This window comes from Narcine bancroftii, assembly GCF_036971445.1.
Source record: "Narcine bancroftii isolate sNarBan1 chromosome 12 unlocalized genomic scaffold, sNarBan1.hap1 SUPER_12_unloc_2, whole genome shotgun sequence".
Lineage (NCBI taxonomy): Eukaryota > Metazoa > Chordata > Chondrichthyes > Torpediniformes > Narcinidae > Narcine > Narcine bancroftii.
Window position 1 is genome coordinate 3,646,877 of NW_027211808.1, and position 18,430 is coordinate 3,665,306.

The following is an 18,430-nucleotide window of genomic DNA, read 5'->3' on the forward strand; positions in this document are numbered from 1 at the left end:
CCTTAAGACCTGAGATGGCTGTCCTATACATGGGGATCTCAAGGACCTGCTGCTGTGCTTTGGCAAGAGCCATGTAATCGACCCCCTGGGACAGGGCATGGACTGACTCGATCACGGGGTGTGACAAAGCAGGAGCTACCACAAGTAGCTTTTTCCTGTAATGTGCTATTTGGCTGTGGTAAATTCAGATACTGTGGAATGCAGTCGAAAAGAAACAAACGCACAAAACATCTAATGATGTTCTAAGTATGTTCTACAGGTTTATTCAACATAAACTCTACAGAACTGGCTGTGATAATGATGTTACAAGTTCTGTCTTCGAAGGACTGGATTTGGCTTATATCCCGGAGGGTGAATGACAGCTGACTGATTAGGGCTTGGTCTATTCAGGTCACCTGACTGACAGCCGGCCAGGTGTGTTCTTGTCCTGATACTCTTCTGTAAGTATAGAGGTGGTCCCCAGCATTAGGATGGTGGTGTTCTACCACATTCACCCCCTTCTTTAAAATTGTCCTGGGGGAGGAGGGTGCAGTCCATGATCTACCCAGAGTCCCAAAACATATACACAATATTTACAGATTGAGATGGTTTGCAGGCCATTGGAGTATCTGCAACTGTCACAGGAATGGCTCCTGGTCACTGGTTGGTGAGGGTATGAGGGGGCTGGGGGCGGGAGCCAGAGCAGCAGGCGTGGTGAAGTACGGAGGGGTGGCCAGGGGGGCCGAGAAGGTGGACGTATGTGTGATACATTGGATTGGTGGGGGGCAGGCTCATCCCCTGTGGTTGTAGTGAGTCCTGGGTGCTAAAGGAGGTCTTGAGTATTCCATAAGCTGTCCGGGGTCAGGGGGTTGTGTAAGGCTGACATGGTCCTGGGCTGGAGGATCCTGTGCTGCTGGAGCCAGGTCCCTGGTTGAGACGGTGTCCTCCCTGTTGCTGCCGAACCTAATGTAGTCATAGTTGTGGTTTGCATGTAGGAGGAAAACCTGCTCATCCAGGGTTTTGTCCTTGTGTGCCCGCATGTGTTAATAGAGAAGCACCAGTCCCAGAGATGTGAGCCCTGCTGGGTGAGACGTTCCTGTCGCCGATTTCCTGGGGAACAAAAACAGGCATTCGTGAGAGGACTCATTGGTAGCTGTGCACAGGAGTGACCTAATGGCATGTAGTGCATCGGGGAGAGCATCCTGCTAGTATTCTATGGACCACCCCTTTGACTGCCTTCCAGATTACCTCATTTCACTTGTCCATTACAACTCAGGTTGTAACTAGCTGTTCAATTATTAGTGATGCCCCTTGCTGTCAGGTATTAGCGGAGTTCATCACTCATGCAACTAGACCTGTTGTCGCTGTGGATAAATGCGAGTTAGCCAAACATTGTGAAAGTGTGTGTCAGTGCCCTGATGATGGTGGCTGTGGAGGTATCTGGACACGGGATGGTAAAAGGAAAGTGGGAGTACTCATCTATGACTGTAGGAAATAGACGTTCCAATATGTGAAAGGCAGGGGACCCATTGAAATCCATGCTGAGACTCTCAAAAGTCCAAGTGGCCTTTTTGACTTGAGCCTGGAACGGGCAAAAAAAGCATTCTGCACAGACTCGGTATCTTTTGGCAATGGTCCTGACATCATGAAGGTGTACGGGAAGTTCTGGGACTTGATGAAATGGTATAAGCGGGTGGCAGAGACACTCGTGCAGTGTCTGCAGCTAGTCATCGTGTAACGATGCGCAGGTCCGAGAGAGGGTGTCGGGTTAGTTGTTAAACTTCCCAGAATGATACTAGATATTGCTTGCTTGATCTCCAGTGGAAGATCTTATCATTCTTGATCTTGCCCCTGGGTGTTGTTGAACATGTCACAGCATGTCACAACATGCTGATTGGTGAGGAGGGTGAATCTCCTGCTGGCCAGATAGTGGCACCACTGGTGGACTGTTTACACAATTGCCTGGGCCTCCTTGTCAATGGCAGAGTGCCCTAGCTTGGAACCGTGAAGGGTCCTGGAGAAGAAGGCGACTGGGCACCCCTTTTGGTTGAGGGTAGCAGCGAGGGCTACAGTTTTCCATCTGAAAGGGGAGGTCCTCATCTACAGCATGCATCATGGCATCTGTGATATCCTGCCTGATTTGCATGAAGGCTGCCTGCGCCTCATGTGGGAGAGGAAAAAGTTTGGCCTGGGACAGTGGGTGGACCTTGTCCGAGATGTGGGGAAACCACTGTGAGTAATAAGAGAATAAGCCAAGGCACCTGTGGAAGGCTTTGAGCATGGTGGGGAGGGGCAGTTCCATAAACGGGCACATCCGTTCTGGATCTGGGCTGATGTACTTCAGGATGGCGAGATGGGTGGTGCTGAATACAAACTTCTCTTTTTTGTAAGTGAGGTTCAGCTCCTCGGCTGTCCAGAGAAATTTCTCCAGGCTTCCATCATGGTCCTGCTGGTCATGGCCACAGATGGTGACATTATCCAGGTATGGAAAAGTTGCCTTTAGCTTGTGCCGGTCTACCACATAATCCATCTCCTGTTGGAAGACAGAGATCCCTTTCGTGACCCCAAACGGAACTCAGCAGAACTGGTACAGGCACCTGTACACCTCAAAGGCAGAGTAAGGCTTGTCCTGCAGGTGGATGGGGAGTTGATAGGTCAATTGTGGAGAAAACCCAGTAGTGGGCTATCTTGTTGACCAAGTCGTCTAAGGGATAGGTGTCCAGCTGGGTGTACCAATTGATGTAATCCATGACCATCTGTGGCTTGCTGCCCCCTTTGACTTCCAGGACAATGGGTCTCCAAGGGCTTTTACTGGGTTCTATGACACAGAAGCCGCTGCACCTCTGCCCTGATGAAGTCTCTGTCCTCAGCACAATAGTGACTACTTCTGGCAACTATGAGTTTGCAGTCTGGTGTGAGGTGTGATAAAAGCACAGGAGGGGTGATGTGCAGTCTGGAGAGGCTGCAGGTTGGCGGGGCTGGTTGGAAAGCACGCTGTGAAGCACGTGTGGGGGTAGGGGCCCACTGAAGGTGAGGGTGATGCTCTGCAGGTGTCATTAGAAGTCTAAGCTCAGGAGGACTGGGGAACAGAGTTTGGGCTTGACCAGGAGCCTGAATCCAGTGTATGTCTTCCCCCTCCCACAGTTAGTTGACTGAGCAGTATTGCTAGTCGAGGGTATTGATAATCCAGTCATTGGCAGCAAAGGTGATAGAGAAGGTGGTGGGATGGATTTTGAGCTTTAGAGAGAGGGCTACGCTCAGGTGAATGAAACTTTTGGTGTTGCCACTGTCGATTGCTTGCCCGTTGATTTAGACATCATGGAGCGCCCGAGGCCATGGGGATGTCCCTGGTCAGTGTGGTGGCTGCTAGGACCATCTCAGGTTCTGAGTCATCATTCCCCAATGGTGGAAGCGAGTTGTGGCCATCAGCATCCTCTGTAGGCATTGGGAGAGGTAAGTGTTGACCACTAGTGCTCTACTTAGGTGTGCGGTGTGGTGTGCAGCATTTATTGGCATCTGGAGGCATGGTGCATTGGTAGGGCAGCCTGGTTCATGTCCGTGTTGTCATCGTCATCAGTACTATCTTTGTTGTAGGCCTGTATGGGCCTGGGTCATGGTGGCGCCTGCACTTGACCAGCCCAAGATGGCGGCACTATGTGGGAGTGTGAGGGATGTCTGGTCTTCTTCCCAGCTATGCTAGTTGAGTTAGGGGAAGTGGCATCATACCGTTGTCAAATGCAACATCATCAGAAATGGCAAAAGTGACATCATTCTGTAAACCTGAAGTGTCATAGTTGTAATCTTTGTGAGGCGACTCTGGCGAGAGCGAGGACTGGTCTGGGCTCATGGATGACATGTGGTGATCGTTGCCAATGAGGCTGGAATTTAGGCCGCCGTTATTGGGCAACCGGAGGTAGCTGTAGGGACAGTGGCCTCACCTAGCAATAGCATGTGACGGGGATCGTACTTTGGTGAAGTGGCCTTTCTTGCCACATCTCAAACAATACTAGTTTCTGGCTGGGAAATTTTGGTGTGATTAACGATCAGACCCACTCCGGAGACCTAAGGAAGCCTGGAGTCAAAGCCTCGGTGTGCAGAGCTGCTGCCTCCAGGGTTCAGACTACCTCCACTCTTTTGGCCAGGGAGTAGATACTGTCCTCTAGCAGCTTCTGCCTGACAGCGCTCGCAAGTAGCCCTTGGATGTAAGCATCTCTGATCAGTCTCTCAACCTCCCTTTCATTTACCCCAGGTTCAGCCAGACAAGGTCGGGTTAATTCACGCAGGGCTCCCACATAGGATTCGGCTGTCTCCCTACCCTGAATATTTAGGAGGTGCTTTGCAGTCCACAATCGTGGGAAATTTATACGTGGTCTTAAGGGTGTTCATTCCGAGTATCCGGTGCAGACTCTTAGTGTCTGGAAGGCTCAGGGACACAGTTTTGTTTGGAGTAAGACAAGCTTCTTTCAGTTGGAGTCCAGGATGTCATCAACGTGACCCTTGATGATCACTTCGACTATGTGCCTCCAGATCTCGGAGCGTGTTTGGACTTCTGGGTGGCGTTAGTTGATTTTGAGGCACTTGGCGCTCAGGAGCTTTTCTATAGTAGGTTTAAAATTGAATGTCAAATAAATTGGGGTGCGCTGTTGAATAGAAGCAAACACACAAAACGTAAAATCTGTTCTACAGACTTTATTCAACATAAACTTCCACAGAGCTGGCTGTGAGAATGCTGTTGCAAGCTCTGAGACTGTCTTTGAAGGGCCGGATCTGGCTTATATCCTGGAGGATAATTGACAGTCCATTCAGCTCAGCTAATTGACAGATGGCCAGGTGTTGCCTTGTCCTCCATGCTCTTCTGCAGATAGAAAGGTCACCCCCTGCAGTAGGCTGGTGACTTACCATAGGACAAGTTGCAATTGGACCATCCATGGGTCTGATACCTTATGGAAAGTGAAGGTCAATGGCTTGTGAACAGTGAAGACTTTAAATTGCCGACCTTCCAAAGAGTAATGGAAATGTTTACAGCGCCAATAGCTCTTAGTTGAAAACATTATATTTGAGCTCGGGTGGGGGGACGGCAAAGGGCAGAGGTGTTTGCTGAAAATGGCCAGGGGTTGCCACTGGCTTTCATTGAGTTGTTCCAGTAAGCCTCCTACCGCTGTGCTGGAGGAATCAACTGTTGGAGCACCAGCTGTCTCTGGTCTGGGGTGTATGAGGAAGGTGGCATTGTCTACCGCAGCATTCTGGAACATCCTCAAAGACTCATCGTTCCAGGTACTGACCTTTATCTTGCCCGTCATCAGCGCAAAGAAGGGACGCATGATACGTGCCACTGCCGGTATGAATCTGTAGTAAAAATTTATTGTACTGGCGAATTCTTGTAGTTCCTCTACTGTACAGGGTTTGGTGGAGTGATGGACCTTCTCAAACTTTTCAGGGAGGGGTGTTGTCCCGTGCCCCAGGAAATCAATAGTGTCCAGGCTGAATTGTGGGGTTGATTGTCAGCCCAAACTCACTCATCCAGGTGCACAGATGTCTCGTGGGTTGCATGGTCTTTGCACCTGTGGCTAGCAATGAAGATATCGTGCAAATAGATGAACCAAAATGGGAAGTCCTGGCTCACTGTATGTCAGCCACTGGAAAGCTTGTGTCGTGTTTTTCAGACCAAAGAGCATGCATAAGAATCATGATCTTGGGGACATCCTGGGGGTGAACTGGGATTTAGTGGTATCCCCGGATGAGGTACACCTTGGAGGACACCTGTGTGGGATACAGGATATGTTAGGCATGTTGGCCTCATTGAGGCAGTGGTAGTCACCAAATGGCATCCACCCCACACTGTTTTTGGCACCCTGTGGAGGGGAGAGGCCCAGGGACTATTGAGTGCCGCACAATCCCCAGCTCCTAATTTTCTTGAACATCTCCTTTGCTAGGCTGAGCTTTTTGGAAGGGAGCCGGTGTGCCCTGCCATGGATCAAGGGGCCTTCAGTCAGAATGTGGTGCTTTCCGCCTGCTTTGGCTCAGCCACAGAGAACTGTGACATCACCATTGAGGGCAACTCCGCAAAGATGTGGGTGAACTTGTATCTGAAAATGTTATAGTCAAGATGGAGGGAGGGTAATTTGGCCCTCCAGATGTAGAGTTTGAAAAGTTCTGGCGTGAACAAAGCACCATCCCTTGAGGTCTATGGGCATGAAGTAAGTTGGCCCCCAGAAGTGGTTGCACCACGGCCACAAGGGTGAAAGTCTGATTAAACCAGCTGTTTCCAAACCAAAGGGGGATGGTACAGGTACCAAAAGTCTGGATGAAGGAGCTGTTAGCTTCCCTCAGTGCTGGGCCCTGTTTGCCGTTGTGGATGTCAAGGCCTGTGGGGGGGGGGGGGGGGGCCTGCAGGCCTCTTATTTTGGCATCGGTGTCGACCAGGAGCCACCTGCCCGACAAGGAGTCCCAAGCATAGAGGAGGCTATCAAGTGGGTCAACTGCCGCAGCCATCAACGACAGTTGGCCAGGGCAATTCCTGGAAACCTTCAGGATGGGCAGCATCAATGGGCCTCTGCACCACATCACTGACGCGGTACATCACTGTAGCAGAATTATCTTGGGATATTAACTTGCCTCTCTGTTTGTCTTGGTCTCACAATTGACTGTCGATGGGGCTTGCTGATGTGGCCTATGATGGCACTGGTATCCTTCTTTGCTCTCTAGAGCATGTCCAGGCTACCTCTTTCTGGGGCTCACTGAAGTAATCTTCCATGAGTAAGAGTCAGATAACCTCAGGCAACTGCTCCAGAAAAATCTGTTCAAAGAGCAGGCAAGGATTGCAGCCCTCAGTTAAAGCAAGCATCTTGCTTATTAGAGCGGAGAGGGCCCTGTCCCCTAATCCATCCATATACAGCAATCGGGTGTCGTGCTCACACCAGCCCAAAAGTGTGGGTTAACAGCTCTTTGAGGGCCATGTATTTGCCTTTCTCTAGAGGCTGTGGTAGAAGGTCTATGAGCCTTGTATGTCTTGAATTAACTCATGACATAGAAGTAGCGGGTGTCGTCAGTGGCAATGTGTCAAAGCTAGAACTGAGCTTTGGCCTGCTCAAACTACATGTGTGACTATGACACTCAAAACATTGGGAGACTGTTGAGCCATGTGGTGGTTTCTGGCTCTGTTGGGGTTACCAATGTATCATTTGCACTTTGCGGGCATGGTGAAGAATGGCCTGCACACTAAAGCCTTGAAATCAAAAGTTTCTTGCACTGGCCATCACCTTTATATGTCAGGCACTGCGTCATCAGAGCACCAGCCTGGTTTTGACCGACGTTCCTGATACAGTTCCTGGGGCACCGGCTGGTGTCACTTCCAGGTCCTTGCAGTTGCTGCGTTCTTCCACTATTTTGGAAACCAGTCCACATCTCTGTGTGTGAGCCGCTATAATTTTATCCTTTTTAAGTTGGAACTGAATAAAAATAGTACTATATATCATCCTAATTTTATGGAGCAGCCAGTTTCAATATGTTGAGTTGTATTAACACTTTTTTGAAATATCATGAGTTAAAGAACAGTTCTCTTTTTCACAGACATCGTAACACTTTATTCTGGAATCAAATGCTTAAATTTTATCTAAATTTAATGCTGAACATCATGCCATGTTGTATAGCTAATAGTAAAACTGTTGATTCCTACATGGAGAACCATAGAACAATTCAGCACAGAAAACAGGGCTTTTGGCTCTTCTTGTCTGCACAGAACTATTTTCTGCTTAGTGCAACTGACCTTTCCCCAGTCCTTAGTCCTCCATGCATCCTATCCATGTAAATGTCCAAACTTTTCATAAATGTAGAAAGTGAACCTGCCCTCACCATTTCAACTGGCAGCTCGTTCCTCACCACAATTAATATATACACATATTTATACATATTTTTTTGCTGATAATTAGGCCAAGATGATAAAGATTTTATTTCAGTAATACAATAATATTTTCATTATTGCACTTTGGTCTGGCGCTTGATTTAAAATCGATAGATTGTAATAATTGATATGCATCAACTGCCTAAGCTGATATGTTTGTAGATTACACCTTTATAACTAGAAAGCCCAGCTGAAGAACTTAAAGTAAAATATTTCATCTATAGTTATACAGATAACCCCTACTTGGCAGTCATTTTGGTTCTGAAAATGCATGCTTATAGAATTTACAAAATAATTTCTCTAAATATTAAGATGTGGAATAAAATTCACACTTACGGATTTTATATAGGGTTGGGAGATAAGTAAACATGAAATAAATGACTTTTTTTGTTGTTAGTAACTTCTGTGGACAATAAGATTTGGATTTGATGTCATTAGTCGCAGCTGAGTCCCTGACAGGTCTGTTTCAGATTCCTTGGTGCCCACTGCCAACTCTCTCTTTCACTGCCACTCTCTCCCCTCTCCTTCTGACCTGTTGGATTTCATGACTGTTTTAATTTCTGATAACTTTTCCAAAGAGTAATGTGGCAAAAACACAGTTTTTCATGTTGTTACCAAGGATAAATCACACAATTCTGGCTGATGACTCGGTGTAAGCTATCACAATGCTGTATTTCATTAAATTTTCAACAACATCGTATTTTTGCTGTGAATCTAATTGGTCCTTGCAAACATTTTATGCACAGATATCTCACAAGGATGTTTACAAAAATTAGATTGTAACTCAGTAATGAGGCAAAGCCACAGACCATGGGTATCCAGTCTCTGTACACCTCCCTCTGGAAGCCCACTGCCCGGCAGAACTCATTTTCACACTGAATAACTTCTATTTTGATGCCTCATGTATCATACTTGTAGCCATAAACCCTCCTACGATTGTCAGCTGTACCTGCCATTTTGTTGGCTACAAGGAACAGTACTTGTTTCATATTTAACCCAGTAACAATCCCAACTTTCCTCCATAATATTGATGACTGTTTTGGAGTTGCTTCCTATATCCCTACAAATTGTATCTATCTTATCAACTGCTACTAATCTCCACCTGCTCTAAAATTCACGGATAATTTCTGGCTCTTCTCTTCCCTTTCTAGATCTCTCAGTCTCCATCTTAAAAGATAAGCTAAGTAGTGATGTTCTCTAAGACCCATTGACACAAAGCTACTGCAACTACATCTCCTCCCACCCTATCTCCTGGAAGGATGCCCTTTCTCCCAGCTTTTCTGCCTCTGCCACATCTGCTCTCAAGATGAGGCCTTCCATTCAAGACATCTGACATGCCTCTCTTTTTCGAGGATCTCAGTTTCCCCTCTTTGTTGTCAATAGATCCATCTCCTGCATTTCCTGTTTACTGGAGTTCTGCTCTGATCCACCTCTCCCTCCAAAGAGAATAGAAATGGGGTTCCATCAACCTCCCCATTCAGCGCAATATCTTTAACAGGATGCTATTTAATAGCTGATTGTAAATACCGGTAAGTTAAACTGCATTGTAACCATTTATATTTCATTTTCTTCCCATGTTCAAAACTTTGGAACAATGATTATTTTTTCCCTGTTGGAATACTTAAAAAATAACTATTACATGATCACTGAAGATTAATTTATTATTTATCTTCCCTCCCTTTTACTTCTATAGATGAGCCAACGAGTCCAAGTATTGACGTGGTGGCAGGTCACATTCCTGTCTCAGCTGTTGTTTCCAGTGTTCAGAACTCAGTGCCAACTATCATCACTAGTCCTGCTTCTCCAACCTTCACCTTCCCTGTCATTCATCCACGACATTACTCTCAAGACTGCAGTAAGTTCACATTTTTTCTAATAATACCAATATTTCCATTAAGACTGTGAACCAACACTGACAAAGCATAGGTTGGAATGTCATTTTTTTTTTCTTTTGTCCTTGCAGTTTTCCCATTATGTTGGGGAAAGAGTGTGAGAGTTTTCAATAGGAATCCAACAAGGAATCAAAAATCTTAACCAATACCCTCTGTCATAAAAAGCACACAGGTGCCCTTGAGGAGGAGACTGATGAAAACTGTTTGAAAATCAAAATTATATATCTTGTTTCTCATGATGTCTACAAAATAATATCCATTGCCAACACTGAAAAATGGATACTGCATAAAGCCTCACATATTGGGAAAAACCTTTCAGCCACAATATTGAAATAGTGACTGACAATTTAAGTGTGTTGTAATTTTTTTTTGTAAGTACCTTGCTTTGACTTGTATAATTATTGTTCCTCTTATTAGGCAACATTAAAGCCAGTCGCCGGTCATCTTACCTTCTTGCTATAACAACCGAGAGATCAAAATCCTGTGATGAAGGCCTGAATACATATCATGATGAGGCAAAAATGTACTCGTAAGATTTTTTTATATTATTTTTTTGTTTCATAAGATGATGCACATAAAGGCTTGATAGTGCATTTGTGCTGGTTTCTCATCATGGAAGTGGAAATTGCCGATCATTTCTGTAGCCATTGGGAAAATGACTCAAATAATTTTATAGTTTTGAGTTCACTTCAGCATGTCTGACGTTTTCTGGCATCACTTGAACAGTTAGTGACTTCAACAATCAGGTAGCACAACTTTCCTCCATTACTGATGTAAACTGAAGCTGTTGGGTGTTGAGCATTTACAGTGAAACCAGGTATAATTGTATGGAGATCACCAATGACCGAACCATTTGAGAGCTTCGTTTAGGCATCAATGTTTTGCACAGAGCATCCAGTCAGACTCAGTTTTAAATGCTTAGGAGATTGGAAAGTGCATCACCAGTTTTTCCATCATTCATTACAGCCTTTTTATCCTGTGAATATTACAATTAAATGCTATAATTACAGTATCATTGACCATTAATGCACTGTGTTGTGGTGTGTGGCGTCATGCAGCTTGGCTGAATGAATACACCCAAAGACTGAATGAATACACCCAAAGAAGACCATGTCTCACCACTCTGCCACCTTCCCTATGCTTTTACTTCTCTCCATAGATCCATTTTTTTTAAATGTAGCTATTGTGTGGCTTCCATTATATCCAACATCAAAACATTTAAAAAGAATCTTGACAAACAAGTGAGATATCTGGGTATTGAAGTTACGATGCAAATGCAGGTAAATGGGACTTGTATAGTGAAGTGCAATGGTTAGCAAGAGGCCATGGGATCTGCTTCTATGCTTTTCAGCAATTCTCTCTTTCACTGCCACTCTCTCTCCTCTCCTTCTGTACAGTTGGATTTCATGACTGCTTTCATTTCTGATAACTTTTCCAAAGGGTAATGTGGCAAAGACACAGTTTGTGATGTTGCTGCCAAGGGCAAATCACACAATTCCTGCTTTGGCTGGTGTAAGCTATCACAATGCTGTTTTAATGAATTTTTCAACATCATATTTTTGCTGTGAATCCAACTGGATGTTGACAAAAATTAGATTTGTAACTCATTAATGAGGCAAAGGCACAAGACTATGGTGCTATGGCATGGGGTAAGGGAATCATATTGATTTAAAAAAAAGCATCGAGCAGGAGGTAAAAATATATATGACATATTAGCTATTTCTAATGTCTTAATTATCCTATTAGCAATCAGGCCTGTTAACAGAGCAAAGGTGCCCCAACCATTTTGAGCACTAAAATTCCCTTATAGTATGTACAACTTGTATGCTTTGCTGTGATATATCACAAGTATAAATGCACAGCTGAAGCAGTACTGCCTTGGAGAGAGAATTGTTCAAAAATAGCTCAACAGGGCTGTATTAAACAATAATGCATCTTTTAAAAGACCTGTAACTATTTCAGTCTTTGGCTGCAAGGTCCCCAAAACAATGTTGTCCATTTTTCTTGTGTAATGACGTGCTGGAGAAATAAAGACCCACGCAAGCAAAAATCCACCATGTTGTTAGGGGTCAAATATCCAGATCCGGATTTAGATATCCACAAATGGACAAAGCATTGTTGTACTCTGGGTTAAGCCTATTTTTTAGCCATAGAGCAGTTTATTTTATACAGAGTTGTGTGCAGTGATTTCTAGACTGAATATATTTCTTTACATTGGGTCTGTTCTCTTAGTAGCATTAGGTTAATAATATTTTTATGTTAACATTTAAAACAAGACAGGATTATTGTGCGGCAGCTCAATTATGATTGAAATAAAAGCAATGTTCTGGATAGACTGCTGAATAGAATCTTGTGTTTGAAGTGTTAAAGAGAACACTTAATAAAACAAACACAGCAACTATTTTAATGCCTAATGATTTCTGTCTCTACACAATTTTTATTTTGAACACCAAAGTATTTGAGCTGATAACAATTTATACTTCGTTTATATCCCACCTGTAACATACACATGACTTGTAGCTTGTAACTACGTATATTCTATAATGATTCAACACAAACATGTAGCAAGTTGTTATATTTTGATCCTTGTTCCCATTTATTCTTTTTAGGAAATTGCCAATTCCTAGTCTGAAAATGCTGAGAAATTTTTTCACAGAAGGGGTAAGAATTGATTTTAGAAATAAAAGTTGAAAAAAATCAGCAGAGCACACCAAAAATGTGGTGTTGGAGTACTGTTACGGTGAGCCCCTGCAGCCCTGGCTGTAGGTTAATTGGGAGTAGTTAGATGGGACGGGCACGTGGGGCAGAAAAGCCTGTTACTTAGCTGTATGTCTAAATTTTAAAATGTTTTAAAAAATTAAAACTTAAAATTTAATTTTTTTTGGTAACATTAGATGTGCGGCTTCAGGCTCCTATAACTCTCCCCTAATGGTAGCAGTGAGAAGAGGGCATGGCCTGGGTGGTGAAGGTCCTAGATGATAGAGGCTGCTTTCTTGAGACACTGCCTCTTAAAGATGTCTTGTTTTGATTTAAATGTCATTGTATGAGTAATTAGTATATTCACTAATGACAGAAAAGTTGGTTATACTGTGGACAGTGAAGAAGGATATCCATATTACCACAGGATCTAGATAATTTGGAAAGCAGACCAAGGAATGACAAATGGAATTTAACTTAAACAAGTGTGCAATATTGCATTTTGGTAAGCTAAACAGGCACAGGACTAGTGCAGTAAATGGCAGGGTCCTGGAGAGTGTTGTAAAATAGAGAGAACTAGGGATATTGGTATAGAGTTCCTGAAAGTGGCATCATGGAGAGAGAAGATGATAAAGAAGGCATTTGGCATGCTATTGAGAACATCTATAGGGAGCGCTGCCATCGGAGAATAGCAGCAATCATCGAGGATCCACACCACTCAGCACGCTCTGTTCTCACTGCTGGTAACAGGAGAGAGGACTGGGTTCTGCAAGACTTGCACCACCAAGAACAGCTGCTACCCCTCCACCATTAGACACCTCAACAACAAACTCCATCAGGGACTTATTTAAGGCCTCTTCACTTGTGCGCTTTATTGTTTTTTTTAAAATTCCCTCTGTATTGCACAGTCAGTTTGTTTAATTGTGTTATTTGTTTGGATGTTTACACTGTAATTCTGCCTCAACTGCATTAAAAAGAATCTCAGGGTTGTATGTGATGTCATGCATGTACTCTGACAATAAATCTGAAATTTGAATCTGAATCCTTGCAACATTTGGTAGTGTTGGATTAGCGGGCTTTGCAAACTGTTGGATGTTACTTGTTTTTTTTTAACGTTACACAGTAGCACAATGCATTTTCTAGTGAACCTGGTGAATTTAAAGGGTGTGGGCAATATACAAACATTATGAGGATCTGCAAATCTACCCACATTCCTGACTCTTTGTTCCAGATCCTAATGCAGGAGCTAGTCATGCCTCTGGTAGTACAGCCTTCTTGCTCACTGGGTTCTACCGTTTTCACTCTATTGAGTAAGCCAGATGCTAAACCTCATTTCTGAAGAAATGGATTGCAGACTTTTGGAGTTTTACTGTTCATTGATGAGGTGCCTAGTTTGTTTTAACAAAAATTGCCATTTAAAAATTATGCAAATTTGGGCACAATGTGGAAAAATTTAATAGTGTTTTTCATACTTTTTAAAGGACAATTATTCACAATGTATTAATTTATCATTTAGTCATTAGAAAATTTGGATGCCACGGAAAACAATAGATCTAAGCATCATTCTACATATGATCTCTGTGATGTGACCTTTAGTGATGTCAGGAAGGAGGGCTGGTTACACTTTCGACAGCTTGTTACAGAGAAGAGAAAGGTGAGTTCAAAACTGTATCAAAACTTTTGTATGGCAAACAAATTTGGAAAGAGAGTATATGCATTTGTATTATATTTTATAACATCACTAAATATTTATGTTTTGATGTAGGTTTATCATTGTAATGAAGGGGATGTTTAAATTTATTATTGTATACTATCTATTCCTCCTGCTGTCTTAAGAAACCTATCAATATATTAAAGTACCCTTCCCACTCCAGTCACACTCACTTCTCACCCCTTCCATTGGGCAGATACATGAGCTTCAAAACATAATCTTCAGATTCAACAACAATTTCTTTCCTTCTGTTATCAGGCTCTTGAATGGACCTCTCAATGGCCAAAGATGATGCCTTTCTATACCTTGCTCTATATCCTGCACTTTGTTGCAGTAACAGTACATCCTGCACTTTTTGACTTATTGTAACATGAACCCTGCACTTTGTTTTAAGATTTTAACTTTGTGTTGATTTGCCTGAATAGTATGCAAAACCAAGGTTTTTCCTTATTTTGGTACACATGTCAATAATCCAATACAATTCAATATTATTGATTGTAATTACATTATACAAAAAGGTGTTCAAGGGAAGGTAAATAAAAGATGTGAGATCCAGGTTACGCAGATATAACCTGGCCTCTATTTTAAAACTGTACGCAAAGAATCAGCTATCATAGAAATAAAACTATGGAAAGAAGGAGGATAGAATTGGATAGGGTTTAATATTTTGAGAATGGCATAGGCTGAGGAGTTGGGAGAGAATTACATTTATAAAACACCATTCATGATTTCAAATGGTGAACAGCAATTAGCAGCCAATTACATATTTTTGAAATGTTGCATAGCTGGGCTACAGACATCTAGAATCCATGACCAGATAATGTCACAACATCTTGCAACATGAAAAGCAGACCTTTGGCCCATCTTGTCCTTGCCTCCCCTTTTGTGAACCTACACTAACCTCATTTTGCCCACATTATGGCTGTATTCAAGAACATGTCAATATATTCCTTAAAGCGAATGCATCTGATTCGTGGACTTGCTTTGGTAGCATGTTCCAAATGTAAAAAAACTTCCCTTTGATTCCCTTTAAAATATTTTCTCTCACCTTAAACTTTCACTCCTCTGTGTTTTATCTGGGTCAGTTGTAAAAAAAATGTTAGTCATTGCTCCTCTTAGAATATTGCCATGGTATTTTTTTTACATCCTCCTGCTTGGAAGACTGCTTCATTTAGCCTGTTACTGAAATTACACGTTACAGTAATATAAAACTGTGGTGCACTGTTAGCCAGAATCAAACACACACAAAAATAAAGACTGTACAACAGGCTTTAATCCACAAAGTCTTCCACAGAGAGGCCTTGGGAGGGTGATTGACACCCGAGCGGGTGGGGCTTGATCCATTCAGACTGACTGATTGACAGCCGGCCAGGTGTTGGCCTGTCCCCTTACACTCCTACAGGTACAGAGGTTGTCCCCTGCAGTAGGCTAGTGGTGTACCACCACAGAAACACCAGCAATATATCAGAATTCTACTATAAAAAATGTTCTCTTTCCATTGCATATACCATACTTTTATTGACAAGCTGATGTACTGTAAATATTCGTGTATAATGCGACCTGTGTATAATGCGACCCCTGCCCATTTTTGAGAGGAAAGACAGGAAAGGTTTTATCCCTGTGTACATTATGACCACCCCCCTCACCTGCCCGAGTCACACTGCTGTCTCTCTTGAGTCCATTTTCCTCACCCACCTGAGTTGTGCTGGCGTCTCTCTTGACCCCCCCCTCGCCTTGGCCACCCAAGTCACAGTACTGCTCACCCGCCCACCTGCCCAGTTTCGTGAGTCATACTGCTGCTCACCTGCTCACCCACCTGGCTGCCCAAGTCATGCTGCCGCCAGACTGTCCGAGTCATGCTGCCACTCGCCAATTTGCCTGGCCACCTGATTCGTGTTGCCGCTCTCCTGCTCGCCCGCCTGAGTAATGCTGCCACTCCCCACTTGCCCGAGTCACACTGCTACTTGCATGCTTGTCCGTCTGGCGCCTGAGTCACATTGCTACTCACCTGCTCGCCCAGCCACCTGAGTTGTGCTGCCATCTACTACCGCACCCGCTCACCTGCAGAATTAAAAAATTTTTTTTTACTCTTGAGTATATTGCGACCCCCCCGCCCCCTATTTTTGAGGGGAAAAAGGGGGAATTTTTTTGCATAATACTCGAATATTTATGGTATGTCTCAATACAATTTGTTGGATTTGACAATTATCCTAATAAAGTATGTTAAATTAAAATTAGCAAGCATAATTGTATTGATCAATAAACAATTAATATTCTTGTCTTCCTATTCAAGCAGTAAGGTTAGCATAACAGTTAGCACAACAATATTACAGTACCAGCGATCCAGGATCCAAATTAAAGAGTTTGTATGTTCTCCAGGTGCTCCAGTTTCCACCCACCAATCAAAACATACCAGGGTTTAAATTAATTCTGTATTTGGGCAGCACAGATCAAGGGCTGGAAGTGCCTGTTACTGTGCAGTATTTCTAAATTTAAAAGTTTATAATTTAAACATTATTAATATATTTTATTCACTAAATGGAATGTCAAAGAGAAGGATATAAAACTGAAAACAGTATTATTGGACAGTTTCCTTATAAACTATATTTATTGGTGATATATGCCTTTTTTTAAAAAACTATTGAACAATATTTAAAATACAAATACAGCATAAAGTATGATAATAATAAAAAAATTTCTCCCTATATAACCCCTCCCCCTTACCTCTCTCCCAATCCCCCCCAAAACTACTCCAAAAAAATACAATAATAAAATGGAGCTAAAATACATATTTGTCAGTAATTTATTGTTGACGATGGTGTCAATCCCATCTAACAAACATCATACTTTCAAATCTACATATTCCAAATATGTATTCCACATTTTAATAAAGAAGGAAATTCTTTTTCTTTTCTTTGGCTTGGCTTCGCGGACGAAGATTTATGGAGGGGGTAAAAAGTCCACGTCAGCTGCAGGCTCGTTTGTGGCTGACAAGTCCGATGCGGGACAGGCAGACACGATTGCAGCGGTTGCAGGGGAAAATTGGTTGGTTGGGGTTGGGTGTTGGGTTTTTCCTCCTTTGCCTTTTGTCAGTGAGGTGGGCTCTGCGGTCTTCTTCAAAGGAGGTTGCTGCCCGCCAAACTGTGAGGCGCCAAGATGCACGGTTTGAGGCGTTATCAGCCCACTGGCGGTGGTCAATGTGGCAGGCACCAAGAGATTTCTTTAGGCAGTCCTTGTACCTTTTCTTTGGTGCACCTCTGTCACGGTGGCCAGTGGAGAGCTCGCCATATAACACAATCTTGGGAAGGCGATGGTCCTCCATTCTGGAGACGTGACCCATCCAGCGCAGCTGGATCTTCAGCAGCGTGGACTCGATGCTGTCGACCTCTGCCATCTCGAGTACTTCGACGTTAGGGGTGTAAGCGCTCCAATGGATGTTGAGGATGGAGCGGAGACAACGCTGGTGGAAGCGTTCTAGGAGCCGTAGGTGGTGCCGGTAGAGGACCCATGATTCGGAGCCGAACAGGAGTGTGGGTATGACAACGGCTCTGTATACGCTTATCTTTGTGAGGTTTTTCAGTTGGTTGTTTTTCCAGACTCTTTTGTGTAGTCTTCCAAAGGCGCTATTTGCCTTGGCGAGTCTGTTGTCTATCTCATTGTCGATCCTTGCATCTGATGAAATGGTGCAGCCGAGATAGGTAAACTGGTTGACCGTTTTGAGTTTTGTGTGCCCGATGGAGATGTGGGGGGGCTGGTAGTCATGGTGGGGAGCTGGCTGATGGAGGACCTCAGTTTTCTTCAGGCTGACTTCCAGGCCAAACATTTTGGCAGTTTCCACAAAGCAGGACGTCAAGCGCTGAAGAGCTGGCTCTGAATGGGCAACTAAAGCGGCATCATCTGCAAAGAGTAGTTCACGGACAAGTTTCTCTTGTGTCTTGGTGTGAGCTTGCAGGCGCCTCAGATTGAAGAGACTGCCATCCGTGCGGTACCGGATGTAAACAGCGTCTTCATTGTTGGGGTCTTTCATGGCTTGGTTCAGCATCATGCTGAAGAAGATTGAAAAGAGGGTTGGTGCGAGAACACAGCCTTGCTTCACGCCATTGTTAATGGAGAAGGGTTCGGAGAGCTCATTGCTGTATCTGACCCGACCTTGTTGGTTTTCGTGCAGTTGGATAATCATGTTGAGGAACTTTGGGGGACATCCGATGCGCTCTAGTATTTGCCAAAGCCCTTTCCTGCTCACGGTGTCGA

General features: G+C 43.7%; 1 protein-coding gene across 7 annotated transcripts in view; it reads left to right on the forward strand.

Annotated features, from left to right (window-relative positions):
* LOC138750126 (rho GTPase-activating protein 23-like) overlaps positions 1-18,430 on the forward strand; it is a 397,500-nt gene that overhangs the window by 306,317 nt on the left and 72,753 nt on the right. For 6 of the 7 annotated variants that reach the window (XM_069912263.1, XM_069912261.1, XM_069912265.1 and 3 more), the window contains 4 exons: positions 9,573-9,734; positions 10,189-10,300; positions 12,381-12,432; positions 13,985-14,122. In XM_069912263.1, the coding sequence (XP_069768364.1) occupies positions 9,573-9,734; positions 10,189-10,300; positions 12,381-12,432; positions 13,985-14,122 (464 nt within the window). The remainder of the gene's footprint in view (positions 1-9,572; positions 9,735-10,188; positions 10,301-12,380; positions 12,433-13,984; positions 14,123-18,430) is intronic. The other variant, XM_069912262.1, reaches the window with a different exon arrangement.